This window comes from Panicum hallii, chromosome 3 (genome assembly GCF_002211085.1).
Source record: "Panicum hallii strain FIL2 chromosome 3, PHallii_v3.1, whole genome shotgun sequence".
Taxonomy (NCBI): Eukaryota; Viridiplantae; Streptophyta; class Magnoliopsida; order Poales; family Poaceae; genus Panicum; species Panicum hallii.
Genome location: NC_038044.1, coordinates 3,844,050 through 3,869,667, shown reverse-complemented (window position 1 = coordinate 3,869,667; position 25,618 = coordinate 3,844,050). Strand labels below are relative to the sequence as shown.

Here is a 25,618-nt window from a genome sequence, read left to right as displayed (position 1 = left end):
GAATTGGGAAGGGTAATGTAATATCAACTTTTGGTGTTGCATTATGCGGGATGGAATAAAAGTATTAGCATAGGAAGAATGTGTAAAAAAATATGTCATCTTAGCAATTGTATGAGAGCACTAAAATAAGATTGCCTAATAATATTAATTAACGTTGTTTTTTACAAGAGAAAATGAGAGCTCACTTCATACCATGATTAACAAAAATTGAGATATATATTTATTATTAGCTGTTCCTAAGGTTGGTTAAGATTCTAAATGCGCACCGATGTTAGGACTCTTGTCATGCATAGATAGTGTCATGCGAACTTGAAGAAAACTATCCATTATAATCTTTAATAGGTAGAATTTTTTTTATCTTAAGCTAATTGATGGTGAATTTGGTCACTGTTCTGGATAGATTTGATGGCATTTACATAAACATTTTTCAAGAACAATTGTGTAACCGTGGCAGCTGGTACCGTTTTCCATCATATAAATCCTAAGCGTATGTTTGGGATGGGTTAGGTCCATCCCTATTTTTTGGTTGGGTCCAACCCATATAGTGTTGTGTTTGGTTAGAGGAATATGTCCAACCCAATTTTTGTTTGGTTAGAGGGATTTGGAGGGATAGTATGGATGCCGATTTCACACCATTGGCAACAGCCATTCGTAGGGCCTACCTATCCTCTTTTATTTTTATTTGTATTTTTTCACATGCTCGCTTTCCTCGAACATCCTCTGTGTCATCCTCTTGCTAGAGCCGCCTAAGATCCATCCTCCTGAGCTTGCCTCGAGTAGCCGCGCGGGTTCCTCGCCGCCCTTGCCGCCCGGGCTCGCGCCCACCAGCTGCGTCGCGAACCGCCGCTGCCGGTTGCGAGCTCCCACTGGCCGCCACCACCGCTGCCTACCGCGCGCGCCGCAAGCTCCCACAGGCCCCGTCGCGCGCCCCACGTGTTGCCAGCCGCAGCGGGCCATGGCGCTGCTGCTTTGCCATGTGCCGCCGCTCTGCTCGGCAGGCTGCGTCCGCTCGTCTCGCTCCTGCCGGCTGCCCCCAGCTCACTCTCACCGGCCGCCCAAGAGACGGAGCCGGGACGGCGTTAAAGTAGGTCAGAGTGGTCTGCTCGTATCTAAGGGGAATATTTATCTCAGGGGATAAATGCAATCCACCTTGTTATCGAACCAATCGAACCAAACACCTCGATAACGGATTGACCCAACCCACTTGAACCGCCAAGGGTCCAAACGAGGAACCTAAAACTGGAACACCGTCCTGGCCCCACGCTCCAGTGACACAGCCGGCAAACCGCTCCTCTCTCAGCGTTTCACACGATCCCTTCCGTAGACCACACTCAAACACCAGTACCACCGACACGTATCTCAAGGCGTATCGGACGGCAGATGGCCCACCTCACGGTACACCGGGCGCACCCGCCGCCGCCACGCCGAGTCGCCGCCGCGTCTCCGCCGGGCGAAGCCCGCCAGGGTCAGCGCTATAAAAATCCGACCTCGCCGGAACCCCACCCTTTGAGAACTCCCTTCTCCGCCACTACCCCCCTGTACCTCCCGCCCGCCGCCGCTGCTGCTAGGGAGCTTCCACGCGCGCGCCTACAACGAGAGCTAGCAGCAGCAAGCGGTCGCTATCGGGTGCCGCTCCGGCCGTGCCACTGCTCGCGAACCCTAACCCCCGATGCCGTATATGGTGGGGGCCGCCGACCAGATCGCCGCCGGCTTGTTCGCCGCCGACTCGGCGGCCGAGCGGCCGGGGGGTCTGACGAGGAGCGGCTCGTCCAGCCGCCTCAACGCGCAGGCGCCGGAGTTCGTGCCACGGGGGCCGCCGTCGCCGGCGGCGGCGGCGGCCGCGGTCGTGGTGCCACCGCCACCGCCGCAGGTGATCCGAGTGTTCGCCGCGCCGCCCCCGCCGCCGCGCGCGGCCTTCTTCGCGGCGCCCCCGCCGCGGCCGTTCGAGTACTTCGCGCCGGTGGGGGGACGCGGCGGATTTACCACCAAGGAGCAGCAGTTGCCGAAGCCAGAGCCGGATGTGGAGCTGATCCCGCCCGCGGCGCAGGCGGAGCCGGTGGTGGACGGGCTTGAGGATGAAGTGGTTCACAAGATCACCAAGCAGGTGGGTGTTGTTTTCCCGGTAGATATGTTCAGATCAGACGCAAATATTACTCGTGTTTCGTCAATTTGAAAACATAGGCTGGCATTATGTTGACTAAATTCGTCTTTGGGTCAAGACTTAGTCCAAGTGCTAGTATGGTTCCCTGTTTAGGATCACCAATACGGTTTTATGCTAATTTGAGCAAGCTAGAAATTTTATAGATGTATTTGGTCAATACTCCCAACTTTATCCAGAGGCAAACATTAGCAACCAAGATATCACGGTGCTGAGGTGCTTGGTATTGCCATTTGCCCAAGTTATGTGAGAATCTGAAATCATGCATTTGGCTATTGAACTGAGCATTCTGAAATTCATGTTAGTCTAGCCTGCAAGTGATTTATTTGGATTATAATTGTATCAGTATTTTTCCTCAGATAGTATCAGCTAGATTGTAAAACTATTTGTAGTGCTAAAGAGGATCAAGTTCAGGACATGGAGCAATGATATTGCTCTTTACTTGTTTTGGGACAACATTTTCCTTCTTTTCTGTTTGCTTTTACTTGTATGTTTTATTAACTCCAGGTGCAATTTCTGTATTGCAATTTTGTAGGTGGAGTACTATTTTAGTGATATAAACCTGGCTACCACAGAACATTTGATGAGATTCATCACCAAAGATCCTGAGGGATATGGTGAGTTTTATATTTGTATTTTAGCTAGATTTTAAAAGTAAATTTCATATTTGGATGGTGGAATCTACACATTCTTATTGGTGTTAGTGCCATTAGTTTACTTTTTTCTAAAAAAAATGGGGCAAACACTTTTTAGCTAAATTACCTTAATTAATGCCTTTCCATATTTTTTATAAGTTTTCCCTTTTTGTTGGCAGCTTGTGTTGGGCATTTCATCTCTAGCTTACCCTATCTTGCTTGGTTATCATTGTATGGCTACGTAGACTTACGTTCCATTTAACTTTGCTTCTTTTTCTATAGCTTCTATTATTTCCCAAGATAAAGGAAAAAAATCATGCATGGTATTTTTGTGATTGTGATAATATCTATGATCTCTTAGCAGTCAGGCAGAGAAATTGTATTTTATGTTTTCCAATTACTAATTTTCTTGTAAATTGTTCCATAAAAAAATTCCTTGTTAATTGCAGTGCCAATATCAGTTATTGCTGGCTTCAAGAAAGTAAAAGCTTCTGTGCGTAATAACTCCATGCTTGCTGCAGCTCTCCGAGCCTCATCAAAACTTGTAAGTTTCTCCATACCTAACTGTCCTGTGAAGCCATCGTTCCTGATCTTTTGATTTCAACTAGGCACTTAATACCTACTGATTTTGTAGCAAATCACATGTATATTTGCTTACGTAATTCATGTTGCAGGTTGTAAGTGGTGATGGAAAAAGGGTCAAACGTCAAGAGCCATTTACTGAATCTGATTTGCAGGAGCTCAAGGTATTAATGGATTTCTCTGTACTGTATATTTTATTTTATAAATTGGAGATTGCAACTGATTCATTGGTTTCTTCTCCTGTAGTCCCGAATTGTTGTTGCAGAAAATCTTCCTGGTGATCCTTCCTACCAGAATCTTAAGAAGATATTTTCAGCTGTTGGCAGGTATGGTCATTGCAACATGCCAGCACCTTCTTTTCCCTTCCCAGAATCATTGTAAAACTAATAGTTTTGTCATGTTCCAGTGTGATTTCAATCCGCACTTGCTATCCTCAGACTCCAAATGGCTCTGGTCCTGCAACTAATAGATCTGCCAAGCTAGATATGCTTTTTAGTAACAAGGTAACTGCAATTTCACTGCTTAAGTACTATATGTGTATACTAGTTATCTTACATATGGGGAAAACCTTCCTTGACTATCTTATTGCTAGTGTCCAGCAGCTGTGCAAAAGAACATGCAAAGCATACTGTATAAGCGTAGCTTTACGCATTTAAAGCCTCGGATAAAGTTTTGATAGAAAATACTGTTCAAATCTTATAATTCCAGGTATATTTATATTATGAATCTTTCATAATTAAATTTGGAAACTACAAGAAACATTTTTCTCTTGTTGGGTTGGCTAATGATGACTAACATTATTATGAGCCAAACAAATCATGTGCATCTGCGGTGCATCTTGTTTGACAGATTAAGATCATAATCTCTTCTCAATTAGAACTTCTATTACTATGTTTACTGAAGGAAATATTTTGTCATTGACTACAAATATGAACCTGTTATTCAATCCCCACCTACACTGTCATCTACTTGTGACACAACCCCCCCCCCCCCCCACACACACACTTTTTGTTTCCTCCCAGGTCCTATGCTAGTTGCTCCCACTGCTCTACATCAGTTTTTCTTTCTTCAGTGCATTTATGATTCTACTACGAATTAATATTGATACTTACAACTGGAAGTTTTAGGCTTCCGTATGAAGTTCAGTATTTGTGTTTGTAATTCGTAAGACATCACATGGACTTGAGAAGTTTCACTTTGACATGAAGAGTTTAGTGTTCTAGCTGCCACTGGGATGGGGAAACAGGAAGAAATTCTTTCTCTTTTTATCTATGCCCATGGTGGTATGGCCCTGGAACAGGAGGGAATTCTTTTTTTCTTTTTTTTGCTATTCATATAGCTCAGTGATTGTTCTCATGTTTTTTAGAATAGTTTTGCTGCATGCATGTTCATTTGCATTAGCTCTTGTTCATTGTTTACTAATGAACTAATAAACTTTCCCTTGAAAACAGCTGCATGCTTTCGTGGAGTATGAGACACCTGAGGATGCGGAGAAGGCAGTATGTATCAGTGCATGATGTAGATTGCTTGCAAGCAGTATCTTTGCAGTGCACACCTAGTTCTAACATTTGGTTGGTTTCATGCAGATTGTGGCGCTTAGTAATGAGGAAAACTGGAGAAATGGACTTAGAGTCCGCTTGCTGAATACTTGCTCGGTAACCAGTTACTTCAGCAGTTTCTTTTGATAGTTGTGCTCCTTGCATTTCTCATTTGGTGCATCTCACAGGCTACAACAGTGACTATTTGTTGTCTTGATGATGGACCTGCTTTACTGTCTGTGTTCCATTGGGACCTTTCTTGCCATTTGTAACCTGTTATGATTTTATACCCTAGATGAAATCCATATCTGCATCCTAGATTGCTGTTCAGATATTGAGAAGTTTGAAATTTCTGTTCCACTTCTTATACACTTAATCTACACGACTTTCTTGGATTCAGGCAAAGGGGGCAGGCAAAGGAAAAAAGGAAGCATATGAAACTAATGGAAATGGCGAGGAAGATGTCTCCATTTCGAACCAATCAAATGACAAGCAGTCTGAAGAATCCTCTCAACTGTTAGATGTGTTGCCAGAGCACTTGGTAAGATCATATTGTTATGATACTCTCTTTTTTTTTCTGAACCCGAAAACAGTATTAGGGCAAAAAGGATCTTAGCCCAAATTTATTTGTATAGTGAATACAGTGTAGCTCTTGTGTCCAGTAGATGCGAACTAGGGGAATCACAAGCCAGATATCCCTGTGGTAATTTTTGAGCTATTTAGCTTTAGTTAATAACAATACATACAGTTATGAGCAACCTTTGCTGAATTTAAGCAATCTTTGCTGCTTGTGATTTTTGCCCATGGGTTTTCTTTGTGGATCAAACTGCTCGGTGGATTAGATTCCACTTGCCTGTCTAAAGTTCCCTGGGATGTAGTTATGATAGTTTTTTTCCGGGTGAATGATGTTCCAATATTGAGGATACCTTAATTTCTTTCATAAAAACTTGTGCTTGATAGCATATTGTGCAATTTTAGCGGACATTGTCTCTCTGATCCACTCAATTCATGTATGTGTATGCATTATCCTTACAATACAAGAGACAATAACTTCGCCTGACATTTTGAATGTATAGTTTGACGAGACCTTCAATGAGAAGGAAGTTCCAAAACGTGGCAGAGGACGCGGTCGAGGTGGCAGGGGGCGTGGGCGTGGCAACCACCAGTACAACAATCACCACCAGTACAACAACCAGCACTACCAGAACTACCAGCCGCACTACAATCACCACGGCAACAACCACCACGGCGGCAACCGCGGTGGCGCCCACCCGGTTGGAACTCCGCCACACAACCTGATAAACAAGCCCGAGCAGCACCAGCAGCTGCCGATCGGGGCCAGCAAGCTTCCTCCGGGCCCCCGCATGCCTGATGGTACGCGGGGTTTCACCATGGGCAGAGGGAAGCTGCAAGCTGTGCTACCAGGTCTGTGTGCTGTTGGCGAGCCTTAATGTTGGTGGTGAGCGAGAGGCTTTCTTATTGCTGCTCTTGTTTGTGTACCTTATGGTGGGTGGATTTCTGTGTCAAAAGACTTGTTTCCAGATGGATGCGTGCGCTAGTGTTTGGACAGCTTGTTATGTACGGAGAGTCGGGTGTTATGTACGTCCAAACAAGATTCTACCACTCTATGGTTCTGTTTTTTTTTTTGTTTTTGTTTCTGTGTGTATTTGGTGTGTGTGGGGTTGTGGGGGGGGGGGGGGGTCGCGTTGTGCAAGAGTTCACATAGGGGAGCAAAAAGTAAAGAATGCTCGAAAAAGATATAACCGGTGAGGTCTCTTGAATAGTTTGCGCTGGGCATGGGCAGCAAAATGGTTATGCTCGGGGGTGCTTGAAGAGGCATCGAGAGAAGATCAGAAAATAGTTTTGAGAAATTTTGTTTCGCTAGAATTCTTTTCCCAATCAAAGCTCTTGGCCGTAGCCGGCCTCTAGGAGATTTGCGGCGGCGAGGTCGCAAAAGGTTTTCTGTAATCGACTTCGGAAACAGGTTTTGTGAGGAGCTTGTGCTGTGCACTGGCAGAAGAGGACCGCAGAGTGGTCACCGTAGGGCCTAAGCATCGTGAACTCTAGTGGATGATGGCTTTTTCTGTCCGGTTGGATGAAGAAGCCAAGGACAGATTACTCAACATGTCTAGAATGCTTAGGTATGTTGCAGCTTTTCCGTAGAAAATTGTTAAATTTCTCAATGGAAATATTTTATTATCTCTATCTCTACTATTTCTAAAGCAATCAATAATTTCTTAATTTGTTAATCGGAATCCTGGTCGGAAGCTGGACAGATCAATCGGAATCACAATCGGAACTAGACAATCAATGCTTACACGGTCATGGCACGGTTTGTACATGCAGTGAAAGAGCATAAAGTTGGTCTCATGTATATCCGGATAAAATTTATATTACCTATAGCAATACTGATTTCTTGGTCCGTCAATTAAAATCCAGATCGGATGATCGAAAGCCGGATAAATCAATCGGAATCCCAATTGAAATCCGGACAATCAATGTCTCACGCGGTCACTGCACGGCTTATACACAGAGTGAAAGAGTATAAAGTTGGTGGTCTTATATAGATCTAGATAAAATTTATATTATCTATAGCAACGCACGGATACCATGGTAATAGTATGTAAAAGTGTATTTTAGTATCCGTTTACATGTCTTACGACGCACTTGAGTTTGATATCCGGATCCGCACGCACCTGAATAGTAGATGCTATTCGAATTTGCACCCACCGAGTCGGAATCCGGAGCGGGCTCCTGTCCGTTTCGGCACCATACCAATACGGAGTATTTCTCCGATCCCGCCGCCGCCTCGTCCTGTTGAGATGCTTCATATATACGGTCGCGCTGCCTCCTTCCCTGACGTCCTCCAAACCGCACCAGCCGCACCCCTTGGATTGCCGTCTTCGCCGCCGCCGCCGTCCAAATCGGCGTCCAGATCGGGCCTACCTGGATTTGATTAGTTCCTTCGTTCGCCGGTACGGATGGCGGTTTTCCATGCTGATTCGTAGTGTATTCTTTCTCAAACCTGTCGATCCGTCGTCCTGTCCCGGCTCGATTAGCCTTTCTTTGTGTCTCTTGATGCGGCGCGCCGCCATTGATTTCGGTGATGTGTGGCCCCGTTCGAACTGATCAACAGCTGAACATTCTTGCCTTTGTACAGGGAATCCCGATCAAGCTAGGGCAGAGCATGTGCAAAGTTCCAACCAGGGAATCGGTGGTTCTGTTCTCGGCAACCAAACCCCGAGTGCTCCAATCTTGGAGGAGACAATGGCTCGGAGAAAGGTGACTGCAGGGGAGGCCCAGAGGATGAAGAAGATTCGTGAAATCAAGCAAAGGAAAAACAGGCTCAAGGCAGAAGCGGACAGTGACCCAATCGAGGTAATGGACCTCAAGATTGTCAGTGCTTTAAGTTTTACTCAAATTCTTAATTTTGTATATGTGTTGTGCTATATATGCGCCAGGATTTTTATCCAAACCTCCAGAGAAACTCCTCTTTGCATCACCTCCTTGTTCCTAAATACTTGCATGGCACCCAGTTTTTGATTTATCGCAGAAGAGGTGGCCCAAAGAGGAGTTGTGATGTACGATTTACTCAATTGTTCTTTTTATTAATCCCGACTAAAACTTAGTCAGTTTACTGACTACACATGCTAAAGCACGCCTAGACTATGTGCCTTTTAAATTGGTTTTCAGATTTTCTTTTTATATTGTCTTCTTTAAGACAATACTTTATCATTCTTATGTCCGTTTTCTGCTCTGTGTGGTTATCCAATTTGAAAAAGGTTAATTAACATCAATGTGCTCTTCTTGTAGGAATATGATGTTTGTGCGATTTGTGACGATGGTGGTTCTGTAGCTTGGTGAGTGTATTCATTATAAAGTTTCTCTGATCCACTTCCTCTCCTTTACTAGGATAAAAAAAATATATTCTGCAGCGATTTGTGAATGAAATCATAGTTCCATGCTTAATACTAATATGTTTTCTCCTTTACAAATTTTAGCTGCGATGGTGGTTGTCAAAGGTCTTTCCACCTAGTTGACCGGGGGGACGACAGTGATGAGGAACATGCAGATTGCAGAGAAAAACTTGGGCTAACTTTAGAACAGGCAAAGGTATCTCCTGTTTTAGTTGCCAGGTTGTTTAAGTTCACTATTACTTTGTATATGTCTACAATTGACACAGCGCTTCATGTTTCTTATTGACAATTCAGATGATTGTCAACACGGAGGAAGGTTTTATATGCAAGAACTGCCAGTACAAGCAACATCAGTGTTTCGCTTGTGGATTGTTGGGATCTTCTGATGACACATCATCACAACCTGAGGTAAGAGAGCAATTTTATTTCAAATCGATGTCCATATAAGTTTATCATGTTTTCTTGAAACCTTTGAACTTGATTTACTTCTGAAGAGATGAAACAGAAGGTAAAAAAAGAAAGAAAAAAATTCCCTTCCCTGGATCTTATTCTTTGCTACTTTCCTGAATTGCTTGTCAGGTATTCCAATGTTCGCACGATGATTGTGCGCACTTTTACCACCCTAAATGTATTGCTCAACTGCTATACCCAAATAGCGAAGAGGCCACACCTTTTGAGGTCGAAGTTGCTGCTGCCAGAGAGAAATTCACTTGTCCTGTGCATGAATGTATCGTGTGCAAGGGTGTAGAGAATAAGAATGATAGGAGCATGCAGTTTGCAGTCTGCAGACGCTGCCCAACTGTATACCACCGGAAGTGCTTGCCAAGGTTTGTTTTCCTTGATGATGGAGATGTCCATATACTCTATTCCTTTATGTTCTATCTGAAAATGGGACCTTTTCTCATGACATTTTGTTCTTGCTGTTTTTGCAGTGAGATCATTTTCAAATCGAGGAAAGGTCCCAATGGTTCGCTGCAAAGGGCATGGGACGACATTCTTCCTGACCGAATTTTAATATTCTGCATGTATGTTAATTTTCTTACATTTGTTACTCATATATATGCTCAGCTCTCTCTTTGCTTGCCTGTTATCCCTATTTTCCCCACTAGAGTAACTGAATTCTGCAAAAATCTTTTGTAGGAAGCATAAGATCGTAAGGAAACTCCGAACACCCGAGAGGAACCATATCATCTTTCCTGAAGCCAATGAACAAGATATGCCTGAGGAAATTGAGGTGCGCAACCATCAGCCCTCTTCCGAGCAAACTAAGGCACCTCCACCAGCTGCAAGCAACCAGAACCAGTGCTCCTGTTCCAGTCCCCTCTCGTTCGCTCCAAGCTCCTTGTTCACGCAACCATATCCAGGCTCTTGCGGTTGGCTCGATGACTGATCATACTCCAACAACCTCTCTGTATCTTGTAGACAGTAGACGGCAGAAACCAGATGTTTACAGGTCGTCCTCTGCAAAATGCATGTAGATTGACAGTTTGTGTTGGTTACATGCGACAAAACCTGAAATCTTTTGTCGTCATTGGAATCATTTGGTTTCATTTTTAGCATGTTGCACATAACCGGTGGTTAGCAGGGAGGCAGTTCAAGCCCAGTGCAACATAGCATGTACCATCATCTCCTGTTTCACTCCCGTCTCCTGCTCGCTCTGAAATCAATGGCTTAGTCGAGGTTCTTTGTCACCAAAGATAGATGTTCTACTGTCAGCAACCTGAGACGACTTACATCTTGCTCTGTCGTTATGCTCTGTCGGTAGAGGTTCTACTGTCATCTGCTCTGCAGGCTCTCTTTTATATATTCAGTCGCTTGGCTAATATTTCACCTCGAGCGTAAGTAGTTTGAGAAAGTAAATCGACCCTAAATTTTGTTAGGGGAGTAAAACGGACAAAATAGATTGGTGAGGTAGTAAAATGGATTTTTCTTTCCTCCAACAAATTGATAAAATTTATCGTAGATAATCTGACAAATAATAGACCATAGCATACAGAAATTATTTTAATCATATATGCACCCTAGCCTCTGTAACCGGTTGGTTACAGGAACTGGTAGTGAAGCTTACCTTCGGTGGTTTTTTTGCTGCCATTAGGTGGTCGAACATCATGTATGGCAGCAAAAAAAGAAGAAAAAGTGTACCTCTTCTAGAGAATCGACATGCTACTATTTTTTTTCCCTGCGACCACTTCTTCCCTGCTGCTACCACCTGTATAAATAGGTGCTGCGTCCTTCCATTCTTCCGCACAGACAACACACAAGAAACCAAGTAGAAAAGCCACTTATGCCCTGACACCACCCATCATGGTTGGAAAGGTACATGCATTGCTCATTTCCCAGTAGTTCTATAGTGGCCGTAGTAGTACTCACTATGTGTATCCAATGTACTTTGAACACTGGCAATATGCAGCTCCTATTGAAATATTGTTTGGTCACTGTAAAATTTTCTCACTCAGATTAAAATCTCTCAAATTTGCAGACCCCTCCTATCAAGGTTGGACCATGGGGTAGGAGCAAAGGGAGTCCATTTGACATCACAAAGCCATTCGAGCGTCTCGAAAGCGTGACGATTCAGTTTGGCAGGGTCATCAATTCATTTGGTTTCACCTATGTTGATGCCATAGGCCAGAAGCACACAGTTGGCCCAGTTGACGGTGACGGCCGTGGGAAACTTACTACGGTAATTGATCGATGAACTCTAAATGAATTCTGTAAGGATTGTCTTTGTGGGCGTTGCGAATTGTTTTTTTTCTCAATGTTCATCCTGCTCTCCACGTTATGTTTTTCTAGGCATCAGCAATGGAACCTTGCAAGCAAGCTGCCATGCTTGTTCTATCTCGTCAGAGGTATACTAACCAATCAAAGTTTTCCTTTTCTTTTCTCTTCTTTTCCCCCCGTGCAGATCGAGTTTGCACCAACGGAGTATGTGACGGAATTCGCCGGATGAATTGGTGACACCAAAGGAACATTTGTTGTGACGTATCTCAGGATTCGAACAAACTTAGAAACATACGAGATACATGACACAGGGCTGAACGCCCAAGCGAATACTAGTGTAGTGACTGAATTTCCTTTTAGCGTCCCTCTGCCGGAGAACACTAGCATCGTGGGATTCTTTGGCCGTCAAGGGGACAATCTCAATGCCATTGGCGTTTATGTGAAGTCATCAAGTTCCCTCGACACAGACACAACACAGGAAAGTTCATTCTTAGCTCATTTCCTACCTTGCTTGTCTTGTCCATGATCGTACTCGTCCACCTATTTGCTCTTGTGTTCCTTTAACCTAAACCTCATACCCTGCCTACACCTCTACTTTGCAGGGTGCTGCGGTCAAGATTGGAGCATCGGGTGGGGGTGGAGGGACGGAGTTTGATGTCACAGAGCCACCCATGCGCCTTGAAAGCATGACCATTCGCGCTGGCGACTCTGTTGATTCAGTTGGATTTTCCTACGTTGATGAAACAGGCCACAAGCACACTGTAGGCCCATTTGGCGGTACCGGCGGGCAACTTGCAACGGTACCAAACTAACTATCTAGACTTGCAATCAATCTAGTAGGAGCATGTAATTGTTCTGCCTTATACAAAGGTGCATGCAGTAATGTGGCTAAGGATTTTTTTTTCTCTCCCTACATGCAGATAAAGCTTGCACCGGTGGAGTATGTGCGGAGACTTTCCGGAACAATTGGTCAGGCTTTTGGCTCTGAAGCAAGGATGCTTGTGGCGTCGCTACAGATTAGAACAAACATCAGCGACGATCAGTTCAGCATCCCGTTGCCGGAGAACGTCAGCGTCGTGGGGTTCGGACGCGCAGGGAATCTTCTTGACGCCATTGGTGTTTACATAGCTTACAAATCCCCCAACTTCCCCATCGCTCATCATGCAACTGAAGAAACCTCAGGTTACAAAGATGAAGAAACCTCAAAGAACACAACCGCTACTACTTCCCAACCACCACTCACCATCATCACTGGACAGGTATCTCATGCCCCTTAATTGCTCGTCAGTACCTACCTTGTTAGGGCATGAGATTCACTGTTCGTACCTCATACAACTTTCTATTTGCAAAAAACAAAAATGTTGCTTCTATAATCTGCAGACCTTTCCCATCAAGATTGGGACGTGGGGTTCGTCGAAGAAATCTTCGTTCTTGGGAGAGAAGTTTGGAATCTTGGGGTGGAGGCCCGAGCCCGACGGAGTTTGATGCCACAGAGCCACCTAGACGCCTCGACGGTGTGATGATTCGATCTGGCGACATCATCGATGCATTTGGCTTTTCTTACGCTGACGAAGCTAGTCAGAAGCACACTATAGGTCCTTATGGCGGGAGAGGTGGGAGTCTTACCACAGTGAGTAAACTTTGTTTGGAAGCAGTATGTCTCTTGGCTACCGTATTTTTGGCATCTTTAATTTGTTGCAACAGAGATGGTATCTGTTATGTTTGCTCCACCTTGTTAAAAATTGTAAAGAAGGTGAACTAACCTACACGCAAAAAACTTTTTCCTGCAGATCCAGCTTGAACCATCAGAGTATGTGAAGCATTTCTCTGGAACAACTGGTACCTATGTCGGATCACCGGTTGTGGCGTCCCTAACGATTGAAACCAACTTACGGGTGGTACGGGCCGTATGGGAAAGATCAGAACAAGCTTTTCAGCGTTCCCCTCCCTGAGACCGCCAGCGTTGTGGGCTTCTTTGGAAGTGCTGACAGCCATCTTGATGCGATTGGCGTTTACGTGAGCCGTTTCATCTCAAACTAGTCCGAGCGGCGCTCGGAAATGACACCTTTGTAACCTTCGTGTTACATGCTGTTGAGTGACAGGCCAAAAGTTCGTAGGCCAAAAAGGGGGGCAAACTTGCAAATTCATTCCTCAACCCAGGGAGAATAGTGTAAGAAACGAAGAAAGAAGGAATTGATTCGTTCGTTGGAGGACGCAGTGAGCTGAGCAAGCAAGCACGAATCACCGCGGCGGCGGCCAAGGATCACCGTGCTCGTCCTCTGGGCATCCCGTGATGGAAGCTTTTGCTCTGCACAAGCTAAGGTGGAGCTGCCGGCTCGAGGCGAGCTGATAGCAGGACGAGCGAGGGAACTCCGGCGTCGGAGGTGATCCCTCCTGCTCGTGCGCCGCCGAAGGGACAGCCACGTGCCGGAGTCGACGATGACCGGCCGGCGGGGTCGCTCGCCGCCCGTCCGTTGAGCTTCCGCTGCCGGCCTGCCCTGCTGTCCTGTCGCGGTGGCTTCGCTTCGCTACGAAGACGACCGGACATGGTGTGAACGGTCATCTCTCACTGTAGCACCAGCGTCCTTTCATCGCCGCGCGCGCGTCTCGTTGTAGCGTTAACTGTTTGGCCATGCATACAAGCCAACTAACAGGAAATTAAAAAAGCATCACTGCTAAGACAGATAAATATAATCTGGAGATGGACTCGACGGCAGTAGTGTTTTTGTATCGTCCTGCTCATCATCTCATTGTAGTACTAGCTACTAGCATTGCACATGCAAGCTTCACTGTCTGCACTTAAATATTTGAGAGGTTTTGAATTTACAGGTTTAACTTGCATATTTTATCTATTTGCATAAATATTTGCAGAACAATGAGTAGTCAAATGAATGAAAAAAGTCCATGATGTTATATATTTAATAATTAAGATAGTATTGGCTAACAAACTAACTTTGTTCTTGGTATACTACTTGAGACTACTATGAGAGTAATAATCTAGTGAAAATCCATTATAATTATACGGGGACGTTTTCCTAACTAGCTACCAGGTTCTGCTTAGGGATGCAAGTTATATATATTTTAAGTTATTGGATCAACCTAAAAAATTGATAAAATAAATTAGAATGGCATTCCACGTAAATAATTTAGGAGGATAAATGAACCAGAGCGACATGCCATCATAATTAATTAGATGACAAAAAACACTATTGAATACCACCTGCATCCTCGGTCCTGCTTCCTTCCATTATTGTTTTGCATGGACACAACACGCCGAGAAACCAAGTAGACAGAAGCCACTCACTCTTCTTCCCTGCGTCCACGTACACCCATCATGGATGGAGAGGTACATGCTGCATTGCTCATTTTCCCAGCCAGTTCTAGTGCCCGTGTGGGTATTCTTTGAACACTGAATCTGAATTGCATTGTTCGGTCACCTTAAAAGTTAAAATGATGTTGCAATTCAGAACCTCTCAAATTAAATTTGCAGACTGCAGAGACCCTTCCCATCAAGGTTGGACCATGGGGTGGGAGCAGAGGGGATCCATTTGGCATCACAAAGGAACCTAAGCGTCTCGAGAGTGTCACGGCTCGGGTCGGCGCATTCGTCAGTTCATTTGGCTTCAGCTATGTTGATCTGGCAGGCCTGAAGCACACTGTTGGCCCGGCTGGCGGTAACGCTGGGAAGCTTATTACGGTTAGTGTGATCCAACGAACTCTAAACTAGGTGCATTATTATTGTCTTACTTTGTGGGTGCTTTCGATCAATGTTCAGTTTTATTGTTCTTTTCCTTTTTTTCTTCCCCGTGCAGATCCAGTTTGAACCAACGGAGTATGTGAAGGAATTCTCTGGATCCGTCGGTCTCACACAAGGAGCATGTGTTGTGACATACCTCAGGATTGAAACGAACCTGAAAGCATATGAGCTGTACGACGAAGGGACGGACCTGTTTCCATCTCTGCCAGGTTTCGGCGTCCCCATGCCGGAGAAGGAAGTTCCCTTCAGCATCCCTGTGCCAGAGAACACCAGCATTGTGGGGTTCTTCGGCCGTGCAGGGGGCGATCATCTTGACGCCATTGGCGTCTACGTGAAAGCAACTAACACAAGCACAGCACAAGAAACCGGAAGTTACCTGGACGATTATTCCCCAGATGAACCAATCAATCTTCATGGTTGCCGAGGTGCAGAAACTTACCTCATTTCCTATACATACATATATGCTAGCTCCCCTCAATCACCTTTCTCTTTACCTTTTAACCATGTTGCTTTGCCTCTGATCTGCAGGCTGTTCCCATCAAGATTGGAGCATGGGGTGGGGACGGTCACGGAGGGACAGAGTTTGATGTCACGGAGCCACCCAAGCGCCTTGAAAGCATGACTGTTCGTGCTGGCAACTCTGTCGATTCGATCGGATTCTCCTACGCTGATGAAGAAGGCCAGAAGCACGGTGTAGGTCCATTTGGAGGTACCGGTGGGCAACTTACAACGGTACTGAGCTAACTGTCCAGGCTTGCAATGAATCTACAGTGTGTTGTTCTGACTTATACAAAGCTTTTGGCCAATGGTGTGGCTAAGTTTTTTTTTCTCTCGTGCAGATCGAGTTTGCACCAGCGGAGTATGTGAAGAAACTTTCCGGAACAATTGGTCGCTCTTCTACCTCCGGAGGAATGTCATTCGTGGCGTCGCTAGAGATTGAAACGAACATCAGAACGTATGGGCCATACGGGAAAGCGCACAACGACTACCCATTCAGCATCCCGTTACCAGAGGATTTTAGCATCGTGGGATTCTTCGGGCGTGCAGGGAGGCTTCCTGATGCCGTTGGTGTTTACATAGGCTACTCCAGATCCCCCTTCACTGACGCAACTGAAGAAACGTCTAGTGACAAAGATGGAGAAACCTCAAAGGACGAAGCCACTGCTTCCCCAGAATCACAAACCATCACCGATGAACAGGTGTGCCTTTTGCTCATCATCAGTACTACGTACCTTTGTTACCTTACCATTATGCGCATAACTTTATTTCTCTAAATTGCTGCTTAATTTGCAGACTTTTCCTATCAAGATTGTGATGTGGGGTTCGGGTGAAGGGATGGAGTTTGATGTTGCAGAGCCACCTAAGCGCCTCGATGGTGTGATGATTCGAGCTGGCGACATCATTGATTCATTTGGCTTTTCCTATACTGATCGAGCTGGTAAGAAGCACACTGTAGGCCCATACGGTGGCAGCGGTGGGAGTCTTACCTCGGTGAGTAACTCTGCATGCAGTGTTTGCTCTACCTTGTTGATTATACAGAGGTGTATAGTACTAATCTTCAGGCAAAACTAATTTTTTTTCCTGCAGATCCAGCTTGAGCCAACAGAGTATGTGAAGCATTTCTCTGGAACAACTGGTACTTATGTTGGATCACCAGCTGTGGCGTCGCAGAAGATTGAAACCAACTTACGGGTGTATGGACCGCATGGAAAGGAGTAGGACATGCCTTTCAGCATTCCCCTCCCTAAGAATGCTAGCGTTGTGGGCTTCTTTGGAGTCACTGACAACCTTCTTGGTGCAATCGGCGTTTACGTGGGTGGTTCCATCCCAAACTAGTCAGTCTGAGCAGTGCTCGGAAAGGCGCCTAAACTAAAATCAGGAATTCCATCCTCTGCGAGTTCAGGTTTCCAGTGTTTCAGTCGTAATAAGATGATCATGCATCATCAGCATGTGGTCAGTGTTTGTGAGTGCTTTTGTGTATTCAGAGTGCTTTTTTTTTGTCACCTATGGTGTGGAGTAAGATTTCTATGGGATTGTGGTGGTGTTCAAACATTTTCATTCCGGAAAAGTCCATTTTGTTAACTTGTGTGCCCCGAACACACGCACACAATTTGAAACTAAATTCTTCCCGGTTTCACTCACCCACCTTTGCTGGTTGAGATTAATTTGAGATATTGGGCCATAGTTACCCACCTTTCTCGCGCGTTGGGCCAAACTGGGCCTTCTGCTCCTGCTTTGGCTGTGCCCACGGCCCGCAGGAGCAGAAAGCGCTTTGGGCCGTGGGCCTGTTCGATACCGGCGACGAAACACAGCCTATTTGCTACTGCCTCTCTCTCGATAGCGGCCAGCCGGCCACTACAGCGCGAGTGGCACCGCCCTTGGCCACTTCTTCGTCGGGAGCTTCACCGGCGATGAGCAGGTACGCCCGCGCATTCCATCCCCTTCCCTTCCTGCTGTGCGAAATCGAGCATCCAAACCCCTAATGTATGCCACTTGTATTGGGATCTGACCCGATGTCCGCCCCTCCTTCAGGGATAAACCATCTGCGCGCAAGCAGCCTGCCCGCCTGATTCTCGTGGGGGAGCGGAGACCATGGCTCCAGTAGGTAGCTCGCGGAGCGACCTTAGGAGGCCGGGGAGAGGCGGTGGCACCGACCAAGAGAGCAGCAAGCCCAAGCCGCGGCTTGATGTAAGCGAGCTAGCACTTTGCCTAGTTAATTACTAGTTTGTCAGTTTGCTCGTTCACGTTGACATATGCCAAAAATAGCAGCTTTAGCTGTGGCCTTACATGAGAGTCTCTACGTGTTTCTATATGATTAGTGGACTTTACGGTGCAGAATACTAGTTCATAGCGGAAGCACACGTGCAGGATTTCTAATTGCCATATTACATCGGCACTGGCTTAAGAAAAAGAATTGGTTAACCATTTTATATGTACATTTTCTTCTGGTGTACCTTGTTAAGTTTCACAAAGTTAAGGTGAGTCTGCTCTTTGTGCAGGGAGATGATCTTTGTGCAATATGTGACAATGGTGGTAATGTAACTTGGTAAGTTTATATTGCTTTTATCCTTTATCCGCAGTTATGATAATTTACTATGTTTCGCTAAGGATCGTCCATAATTTGAAAATTTTGACCAACTCTATTATCGACTTTCTTCTATTGAATACTCGGTTTCAAGATATAAGGTGCAATTTCACTTCAAGTAGTCTTCAAAAACTAAACTTGAACCACTAGTTTCTCTTGTGGTACTTTCTTCATGAAAAAATTATGACTGTAGGAAAGTATTTTAAAATATGAGTCTAGTGTTTCCGTTTTTGTATCACAAAACCTACTTTAAAATGATTAAGTTTGAACCTTGAAGTGTATGTGCACCATACTCTATCAGTAGGCAAGAATGCTAGATAGCCCTTCTTCAGACCAAAATTTTCAATCTCGCCATATGCTTCAAGCAGCATTTAGAATGATAGAGTTTGACTCACCAAACAAACAAACAATCTCCTTTTGTGTTGTACAAAGAAAGAGGGTGACCATCAAACAAAAAGTTTACTTCTGATTTTTGTACTAGCATTGTCCAGGCATTTGTTCAGGCACAATCTAAACCTACTGATTCACACTCACATGTCTTCGATGTGATGCATGTAGTTAGGTGAATAATTTATTTCTGAGAACAAATCATATAATTTTTTCTATATTCTGCTGTGTTCAATCAATGCTGAATCAGCATTGCAGTTTCCTTTTTTCCCCTTGCAAACCTTTTAGTCCCAAGCAAGTTGGGGCAGGCTAGGGATAAACCCTTACAGCGTGACACATCACTGCATTTCAACCAGCTGTCCGGTTTCCTTAAATTACTGATACACCTAAACAATGCACAATAAATAGTTTATAATGTAATGCGACATAAACTTCTAAACATTATCAACTCAACTGCATTGATGTTACAAAATTTCTGAAGCAACACAAGGGTTCAATCCTTATCCCATGTTTCATGTGAACATCTCTTCTTACCTTGATGTTTTTTAGCTGCGATGGTGGATGTGGGAGGTCTTTCCACCTAACTGATGAGAACAGTGAAGGATCTAGGTGCAGATTAGTGCTTGGGCTAACCAAAGAACGGGCAGAAGTATGTATCTAGTTGCCTATTTCTTTAAGTTTGCATTTGCTTTTGTATGTCTAAAACTGACATAGTGATGTTTTCCGTTGATAATTCAGATGATACTTGCTGATGATGATAAAGATTTTATATGCAAGAACTGCAAGTATAAGCAACATCAATGTTTTGCTTGTGGAAAGCTGGGATCTTCTGACTTGTCATCTGAAGCTGAGGTAGGCATGGTAGAATCCTGTTTTGTCAAGAGTTTGAACTTAATCTATTTTGAAAGATTTGAAGAAATCGAAAATAGTATTTTCTTAGAGATTAGGTAAAAAAAGAAAGGAACCTTTTCTTTTGGTATAGGAATGCAAAGGTATCCCAGTATGCACCAGAATGCATATATGCTCAAAATGTTCAAGAAATTCTGTTACCTGCATGTTCTCAGTTGAATATATTGAATTATTTGCCTTTCTGCTTGACTCGGCAGGTGTTCCAATGTGAGGTTGATGATTGTGGGCGCTTTTACCACCCTAAGTGTGTTGCTAAATTGCTCTACCCGGATAACAGACTCGAGGCATCACTTTTTGGGGACCAAGTTGCAGCCAGACAAAAATTCACTTGCCCTATTCATGAATGTATTGAGTGCAAGGGAGAAGAGAACAAGAACGATAGGAACATGCAGTTTGCAGTATGCAGACGCTGCCCAACTACATACCACCAGAAATGCTTGCCAAGGTTTTCCTTCATACTACTGTCCCTTTCTTGTTATGTTCTATTGATGAAGCATGATTTTCTTTTGCTGACAGTTTATATATTTTTGGCAGTGACATCCCCTTTAAAACAAAGGAAGGTCCCAATGGCTACATGCAAAGGGCGTGGGATGAGTTGGAGGCACCAGATGGACGTGTCATTGCTCGTGATCGAATTTTGATCTACTGCACGTGTGTTAATTCACGCACCTTGCTCCTGGTTGGCTGTTCTCCTCAGTTACCACTCCAGATTTATTGCATTTGTTCAAATCTTTTGCAGGAAGCATGAGATCATAAAAAAGTTTGGAACTCCCGAAAGGAATCACATCATCTTTCCGGATGAAGAAGATATACCCGAGGAAGAAGAACAGCTCGACAACGCCTCACCTGAATCACCTCAATCTCCTCCGCCAGTTGCAAGAGATCAGAACCAGTGCTCCTGTTCTAGTCCTATCAACTCGTTTGCACCAGTATCCTTGTTTACGCATCCACATCCAGGAACTTGTGGTTGGCTTGGTGACTGACCATCCGGCACCATTCACCCTCCCTTGTTAATAACCCAACAGTAATACTACATGTTCTTTCTGTTGGCCTGCGGAGGTAGACAGACCGACAGTACAGGGTGGTGGGCAGGTTGGACTGGCCTGTTAGATTAGTTTGGAAATTTAGGGTGACATCTTGTGCAACTAAATTGCCATAATGCTCAGTTATATGTGCCAGAAGCTATAGAGCCTGGTTATGACTAGTATCGGAGGTTTTCAGAGATTTACCTTTATAAATGCTCGTATGATGGCAAGACCAAGATCTTTATTTCGCAAGCCTTCCAAGATACAACCTGTCTACCTGGCGATGGACACTGTGTGCTGTGTGATCATTTCCTTTATCAATGCTCAGTGACAAGTTTCGCTGGCTGTTGTGTGATCCAAGCCTTAGGCTGGAGAGCTAGCCCTCAGTCTATGACTGATTTGGTATCTGGTTGGCTTCCTAGAAATTTGGGGTTTCCTATTATCCTGGACTACTGCAGCTCTGGCTTATCAATCTGGTAAATGTGCGACAAAATGGTGATGGAGAAACAAGTTCCCACATTAGCAAAGAAAAAATGCGGTTGCTGAAGTGGCGGAGAACAGGAAGCGTATGGAGGGATTGTTGTTGCCTTGGTTGGAAAACAGGAGGTGCCTTGAAGGAATCGTGTTGCAAACTTGCAGTTGCGATGGATGAAAGACTACCTGAAGAAACCCAAATTATAACCTTTCCGCGATTTTCAGTAATAGGCTCTGAGAAAGTGTTCGCCTTTCGTTTTCAACAGTGATGAGGCAACCCGGTGTCCCCTGCCTGATGTGACGAACTAGTTTGATGCACTTTCTTTGAAGGCGTGTTGGATGAATATATTCATCCATTTCCGTTTGTAAGGATGTCTTTGTGTTCCGAAAAGAGAGTGATTTGTGTTTGTAAAAATTTCTGGATTTTTGACTACCCGATCATCATAAGGACTCGAATCCTACGCCCTTTTTCCATTTCCCAAACAGGCCAAAAAATCCAATCGGCTATCTCCTCCGTCCGGAACAGCTGTACTACATTCATCCAGCTCGAGTTGATCTTTGCTGCGAACAATCGTTTTTCCCCATCTTTTGGTGCCGTAATTCTTCAGCATGGTTGGGGTTCGATTCGATTAGGAGTTAGGACCGCCGCCGCCGATCGATCTCAGTTGATTCCGTAGGTTTTGGGGATCCATGTGCGGGTGCACTTTTGTTTTCCAAAACTTAGAATTGTGGGTTTAGCTGTACCCCCCCCCCCCCCAGCAACGCAAGTACAGTGCAGCCAGCGGTGGTTGGCTCTGGTGATTCCTATTCGTTGAGCAGAAATTTTTTGTCTTTGACCAGGGTACTTCGAAGATAGAGGAGAAACAACCTGGGGGTCTGATCGGTCCATCAGTAGCTCTTACTGGGAACGGGTTCATGTTTTTGGCAGCAAACCTGCCTGCCTGATAAATGAATTGTGAGGGGAGGCAGGCCATGGATGGAGTAGAGAACTCAGGCCATGTGCTCCGGACACCAAGAAAAGCTCGTGACATCAAGCGGAAGAGCAAGAAGAAACGCAAGGCAGAACCTCAAGATGTACATGAGCTCACAACCTTGTATTTTTTTTTTGTTTCTTCTGTTTATTAATTGGGAAATTCGGTTATGTTGGAGCGAAAGGTTCCGGTTCATGTTAATAGAACTGAAGCATGGTGCTGTACTGATTAGGTAGTTTTGCTTTCTCAGCTGGGTATTATTAGCACAATTCAGGTAGTCAATCTGGAGAAATGGATTCTCCTTAGAATTCGTCGTGACACTTGGACATACTATGTTGTGTAGCAAACTTATCTCTCTTGTTGTGGCTTAGGTGTAACATCTAAAACAGAGGAATTTTTAATAGCCATACTAGATTAGGAAAGAAAAAAAGTTTATCACTATGCGATGATTAACATAAAGCACAGTCGTGTTTCTTCATGTTTAGGTTATGATTTTATTTTCCCCCCCTGACCCATGAAAAATTATGGAGTACCTGTTGTGGGCTTGTCGCTCCACGTTCCCTTACTGTTTGGTAAATATCTGCAAGATGCTACAAATGGGAAAAGCTAAGCTATTTCCTCACATGTTTGGTTATTATGTTTACTGGGGGTGGTTCATTATGTGGTTTGTGGTCCCTACCTCTATGGACACAATGAGCTTTTCGCCTTGTTCTAAGTTGACTTGAAAGTCTCCAGAATAGTTGCTAAATAAATAGTTTTTTGACTGTCATGTCTCGTCTGTTTGGTAAAGATAATCGTAGATACTAAAGACCGGAATTTACTGGCTGTGAATGCTTCTTTTTATAAGATAATATTCAATTTCCACTACCACATAATGATAAAAAAAATATCTTGAATGATGTTTTAAAAATATATTTTTTAAAGTAGATTGCAGTCTGCACAAGGTTTATGTGGCAAACCTGCACATAACACCACTTTTAAACTAAAATTTCTCTTTGAACCACTGCTCCTATTACCATGATTTTTGTTTGGTGCCCATCCAAAAACCATGCAAGAGAGCATTGTCCAGCGACAGACATGGGGCATAATTTGGACGTGCTTGATTGAACTGAACAAGGCGTCATCCCAAACAAAGGTGTAAATGAAAGGGCCATATGTGGTCACGCACTCCCCCAAAACTCCCAAATTCTGTTCTTCGAGTTGTTATCCTACCTAGCCAACACTGGTTGCCATCTCAGAATTTTCATGAGTCGAAGCTGTCAGGAGAGGCACATGGCGCCGGTGTTACATGGACACGGATGCGGGTATCCAACTCAACAAGTTTTTTGTGGACACGCCAAATACATACCTCTATGAATCTGACACAAGAGCCAAGTGTCTGAGTTGGAAAAAAAAAGGATATCTTGGTGGCAATTTGTGACGATGGTGGCTTTGTAACTTGGTAGGTATTCTGATACTAAAGTTTCAGTGGTTTGGCTTCCTCTCCTTTATATGAGCTAATCATTGTTTCCAACAACAAACCATATCTTGTATCTATATTAAAGCTGAGTTCAAACACTAAAACATGAGTTTGCCACATCCTCCCAGCTGTCCTGTCCTATTTCCCATCCAGTGATTACAGATAGATGTAAATGACAATTTATAAAATCTCATTTTGGAATGTGCCACAGATGATGCATTAAATTGTTTGTGAAGTCTTGCACTTTTAATGCATTACATGCTTATAAAAATATTCCCTTCAGTCGTATTTATTGTATCTTTTTTGTCTTTTACTAAGATAAAGAGATTTCTGCAGCGATGTTTTGTCTTAAATCTTATTTCAATGCTTATCACTTCTTTCCTTGGTTTTATTTCAGCTGTGATGGTGGATGTATGAGGTCTTTCCACCTAACTGAAGAACATGGTGAGGGTTCCAAGTGCCCATCCCTTGGGCTTACTAGTGAACAAGCAAAGGTACCTCTTAATTGAGTTACTGACCCTTTAAACTCATGCTTGCTTTTCTATGTGCGAAGTGCTTCATTCTTTTCATTGATAACTCAGATGATAATTGATAAGAAAGACTTTATATGCAAGAACTGCAAGTATAAGCAACATCAGTGTTCTGCTTGTGGATTATTATGGTCTTCAGACTTATCATCAGGAGCTGAGGTAGGCTTAACATCTATGTTTGATTATGTTAAATGGCTTTTGAATTTATATTTTCTGTAAAAGATGAATAAATAACACATGGTATTCCTGAAAGTCTGAAACAGTGTGTAAAAACGGACAGCTCAATTTCTTGTAGAAAGAAAGAATCAACAAGTATATCAAGATTCCCTTTTCTACGGGCATATAATCCAAATGTTTGACAAATTTTATTCTGTACATTCTCATCTGAACAGATGTAATTCATTGTTAACTTCTGCATTTCTTTTCAGGTATTCAAATGTAAGGACTATGCCTATGGCATTTTTACCACCGTAAGTGTATTTCCAAACTGCGACACCCTGATAGCAAAGTCCGGGCCTCCCTTTTCGAACAGCATGTTGCTGCTGGACTGAAATTTTTTTGTCATGTGCATAAATGTATTGTGTGTCATGGAGAAGAGAGTAAGGATGATAAGAATATGCAGTTTGCAGTATGCAGGCTCTGCCCAACAACATATCACCGAAAGTGTTTGCCCAGGTTTTCCCTTATACTGGAGAATTAAAGAGGCCTCTGTAATCCTCTGCCCTGTTCCCTTCTTGTTAATACCTATTGATTAAACTGGTATTTCTTTTCCTTGTTTGTCCTTGTTTTCCCAGTGTTATCCCCTTTGCAGCGAAGGAGGGCCCCAATGGCTACATTATTCAAAGGGCGTGGGATGGCATTCTTCGTGATCAAATTCTGAGGCCACGAGTGACTTGATTATGTTGGATCCTTTGCAGGAAGCATGAGATCATAAAAGAGTTAGGGATTCCCAGGAGGAAACTTATCATCTTTCCTGAGGCCAAAACAATTTTTGCACCCAAAGATCCAGAAAGTACACCAAAGGAACAAGATATATTGGTCGAACAAGAGCTACTTGGCCACCCATCATCTGAACCATCTCAGACTCTGCCGCAACCTGCAACCATCCAGAATCAGTGGTTCCGCTCCAATCCTATGGACTCATTTGCGCCAAGTTCCTTGTATACTGATCCATACCCAGGCTCATGTGGTTGGCTCGATGACTGACCATCCAGCCTATCCGCCCCTCGTAGATAATACCAACAGTGACAGATCCTTTGCAATGTGCAAAGACATTGGTAGCTTGGGTTTGTTTGATATCAGAAAACCCAACTTATAGAAAGCCGATAGCCTATCCGAGTCGAACCAGCCCCATCTATAATGATGGTGGATGAACATGTGTTCCTGTTGATGTGACATGATAGCCAGCCCCTGCAGTACAGAATGATGCTGTAGGTTGCATATGACATATACCGCATCCGGAGAATTTTGGAG

General features: G+C 44.1%; 4 protein-coding genes and 1 pseudogene across 5 annotated transcripts; all 5 read left to right on the top strand.

Annotated features, from left to right (window-relative positions):
* Nucleotides 1-1,511: 1,511 nt before the first annotated feature.
* On the top strand, nt 1,512-6,560 carry LOC112886082 (la-related protein 6B-like). Its single transcript, XM_025951860.1, has 10 exons — nt 1,512-2,104; nt 2,694-2,775; nt 3,243-3,337; nt 3,468-3,539; nt 3,622-3,701; nt 3,782-3,878; nt 4,827-4,874; nt 4,962-5,030; nt 5,314-5,454; nt 5,990-6,560. The coding sequence occupies exons 1-10, from the start codon at nt 1,670-1,672 to the stop codon at nt 6,362-6,364; spliced, it is 1,494 nt and encodes a 497-aa protein (XP_025807645.1). The 5' UTR covers nt 1,512-1,669; the 3' UTR covers nt 6,365-6,560.
* Nucleotides 6,561-6,627: 67 nt separating this feature from the next.
* Nucleotides 6,628-10,468, top strand: LOC112886633 (protein ENHANCED DOWNY MILDEW 2-like). 2 transcript variants are annotated; one of them, XM_025952588.1, is made up of 8 exons: nt 6,628-7,054; nt 8,074-8,291; nt 8,727-8,773; nt 8,915-9,026; nt 9,125-9,238; nt 9,410-9,657; nt 9,763-9,855; nt 9,971-10,468. In XM_025952588.1, exons 1-8 carry the CDS (start codon nt 7,009-7,011, stop codon nt 10,218-10,220), a joined length of 1,128 nt encoding a protein of 375 aa, XP_025808373.1. In that variant the 5' UTR covers nt 6,628-7,008; the 3' UTR covers nt 10,221-10,468. The 2 variants fall into 2 exon arrangements, with proteins under 2 accessions (XP_025808373.1, XP_025808374.1); XM_025952589.1 differs by lacking the exon at nt 6,628-7,054 and adding an exon at nt 7,626-7,888.
* A 666-nt stretch (nt 10,469-11,134) lies between these two features.
* On the top strand, nt 11,135-17,024 carry LOC112884525 (jacalin-related lectin 34-like). The gene is given in 15 exon segments (XM_025949928.1): nt 11,135-11,146; nt 11,310-11,510; nt 11,621-11,676; nt 11,819-12,041; nt 12,151-12,348; nt 12,469-12,807; nt 12,929-13,027; nt 13,339-13,446; nt 13,448-13,564; nt 15,039-15,245; nt 15,361-15,636; nt 15,834-16,037; nt 16,145-16,504; nt 16,599-16,796; nt 16,893-17,024. Coding segments are annotated over 15 exon segments (2,730 nt in total).
* A 623-nt stretch (nt 17,025-17,647) lies between these two features.
* On the top strand, nt 17,648-21,643 carry LOC112886888 (protein ENHANCED DOWNY MILDEW 2-like). The gene is made up of 8 exons (XM_025952908.1): nt 17,648-17,724; nt 17,838-17,993; nt 18,305-18,351; nt 19,327-19,426; nt 19,516-19,629; nt 19,884-20,131; nt 20,221-20,337; nt 20,426-21,643. Exons 2-8 carry the CDS (start codon nt 17,898-17,900, stop codon nt 20,667-20,669), a joined length of 966 nt encoding a protein of 321 aa, XP_025808693.1. The 5' UTR covers nt 17,648-17,724; nt 17,838-17,897; the 3' UTR covers nt 20,670-21,643.
* A 514-nt stretch (nt 21,644-22,157) lies between these two features.
* Nucleotides 22,158-25,351, top strand: LOC112884524 (annotated as a pseudogene).
* Nucleotides 25,352-25,618: the final 267 nt, after the last annotated feature.

Excerpts from the sequence above, each read along its gene's own strand:
- LOC112886633 (XM_025952588.1), top strand. The coding sequence starts at position 7,009 with ATGAAGAAGCCAAGGACAGATTACTCAACATGTCTAGAATGCTTAG. Across the intron at positions 8,292-8,726 it reads CGGACAGTGACCCAATCGAG|GAATATGATGTTTGTGCGAT; the intron begins GTAATGGACCTC and ends CTCTTCTTGTAG. Across the intron at positions 9,239-9,409 it reads ACACATCATCACAACCTGAG|GTATTCCAATGTTCGCACGA; the intron begins GTAAGAGAGCAA and ends ATTGCTTGTCAG.
- LOC112886082 (XM_025951860.1), top strand. The coding sequence starts at position 1,670 with ATGCCGTATATGGTGGGGGCCGCCGACCAGATCGCCGCCGGCTTGTTC. Across the intron at positions 3,702-3,781 it reads ATATTTTCAGCTGTTGGCAG|TGTGATTTCAATCCGCACTT; the intron begins GTATGGTCATTG and ends GTCATGTTCCAG. Across the intron at positions 4,875-4,961 it reads CTGAGGATGCGGAGAAGGCA|ATTGTGGCGCTTAGTAATGA; the intron begins GTATGTATCAGT and ends GGTTTCATGCAG.
- LOC112886888 (XM_025952908.1), top strand. The coding sequence starts at position 17,898 with ATGGCTCCAGTAGGTAGCTCGCGGAGCGACCTTAGGAGGCCGGGGAGA. Across the intron at positions 18,352-19,326 it reads AATGGTGGTAATGTAACTTG|CTGCGATGGTGGATGTGGGA; the intron begins GTAAGTTTATAT and ends GATGTTTTTTAG. Across the intron at positions 20,132-20,220 it reads CACCAGAAATGCTTGCCAAG|TGACATCCCCTTTAAAACAA; the intron begins GTTTTCCTTCAT and ends TATTTTTGGCAG.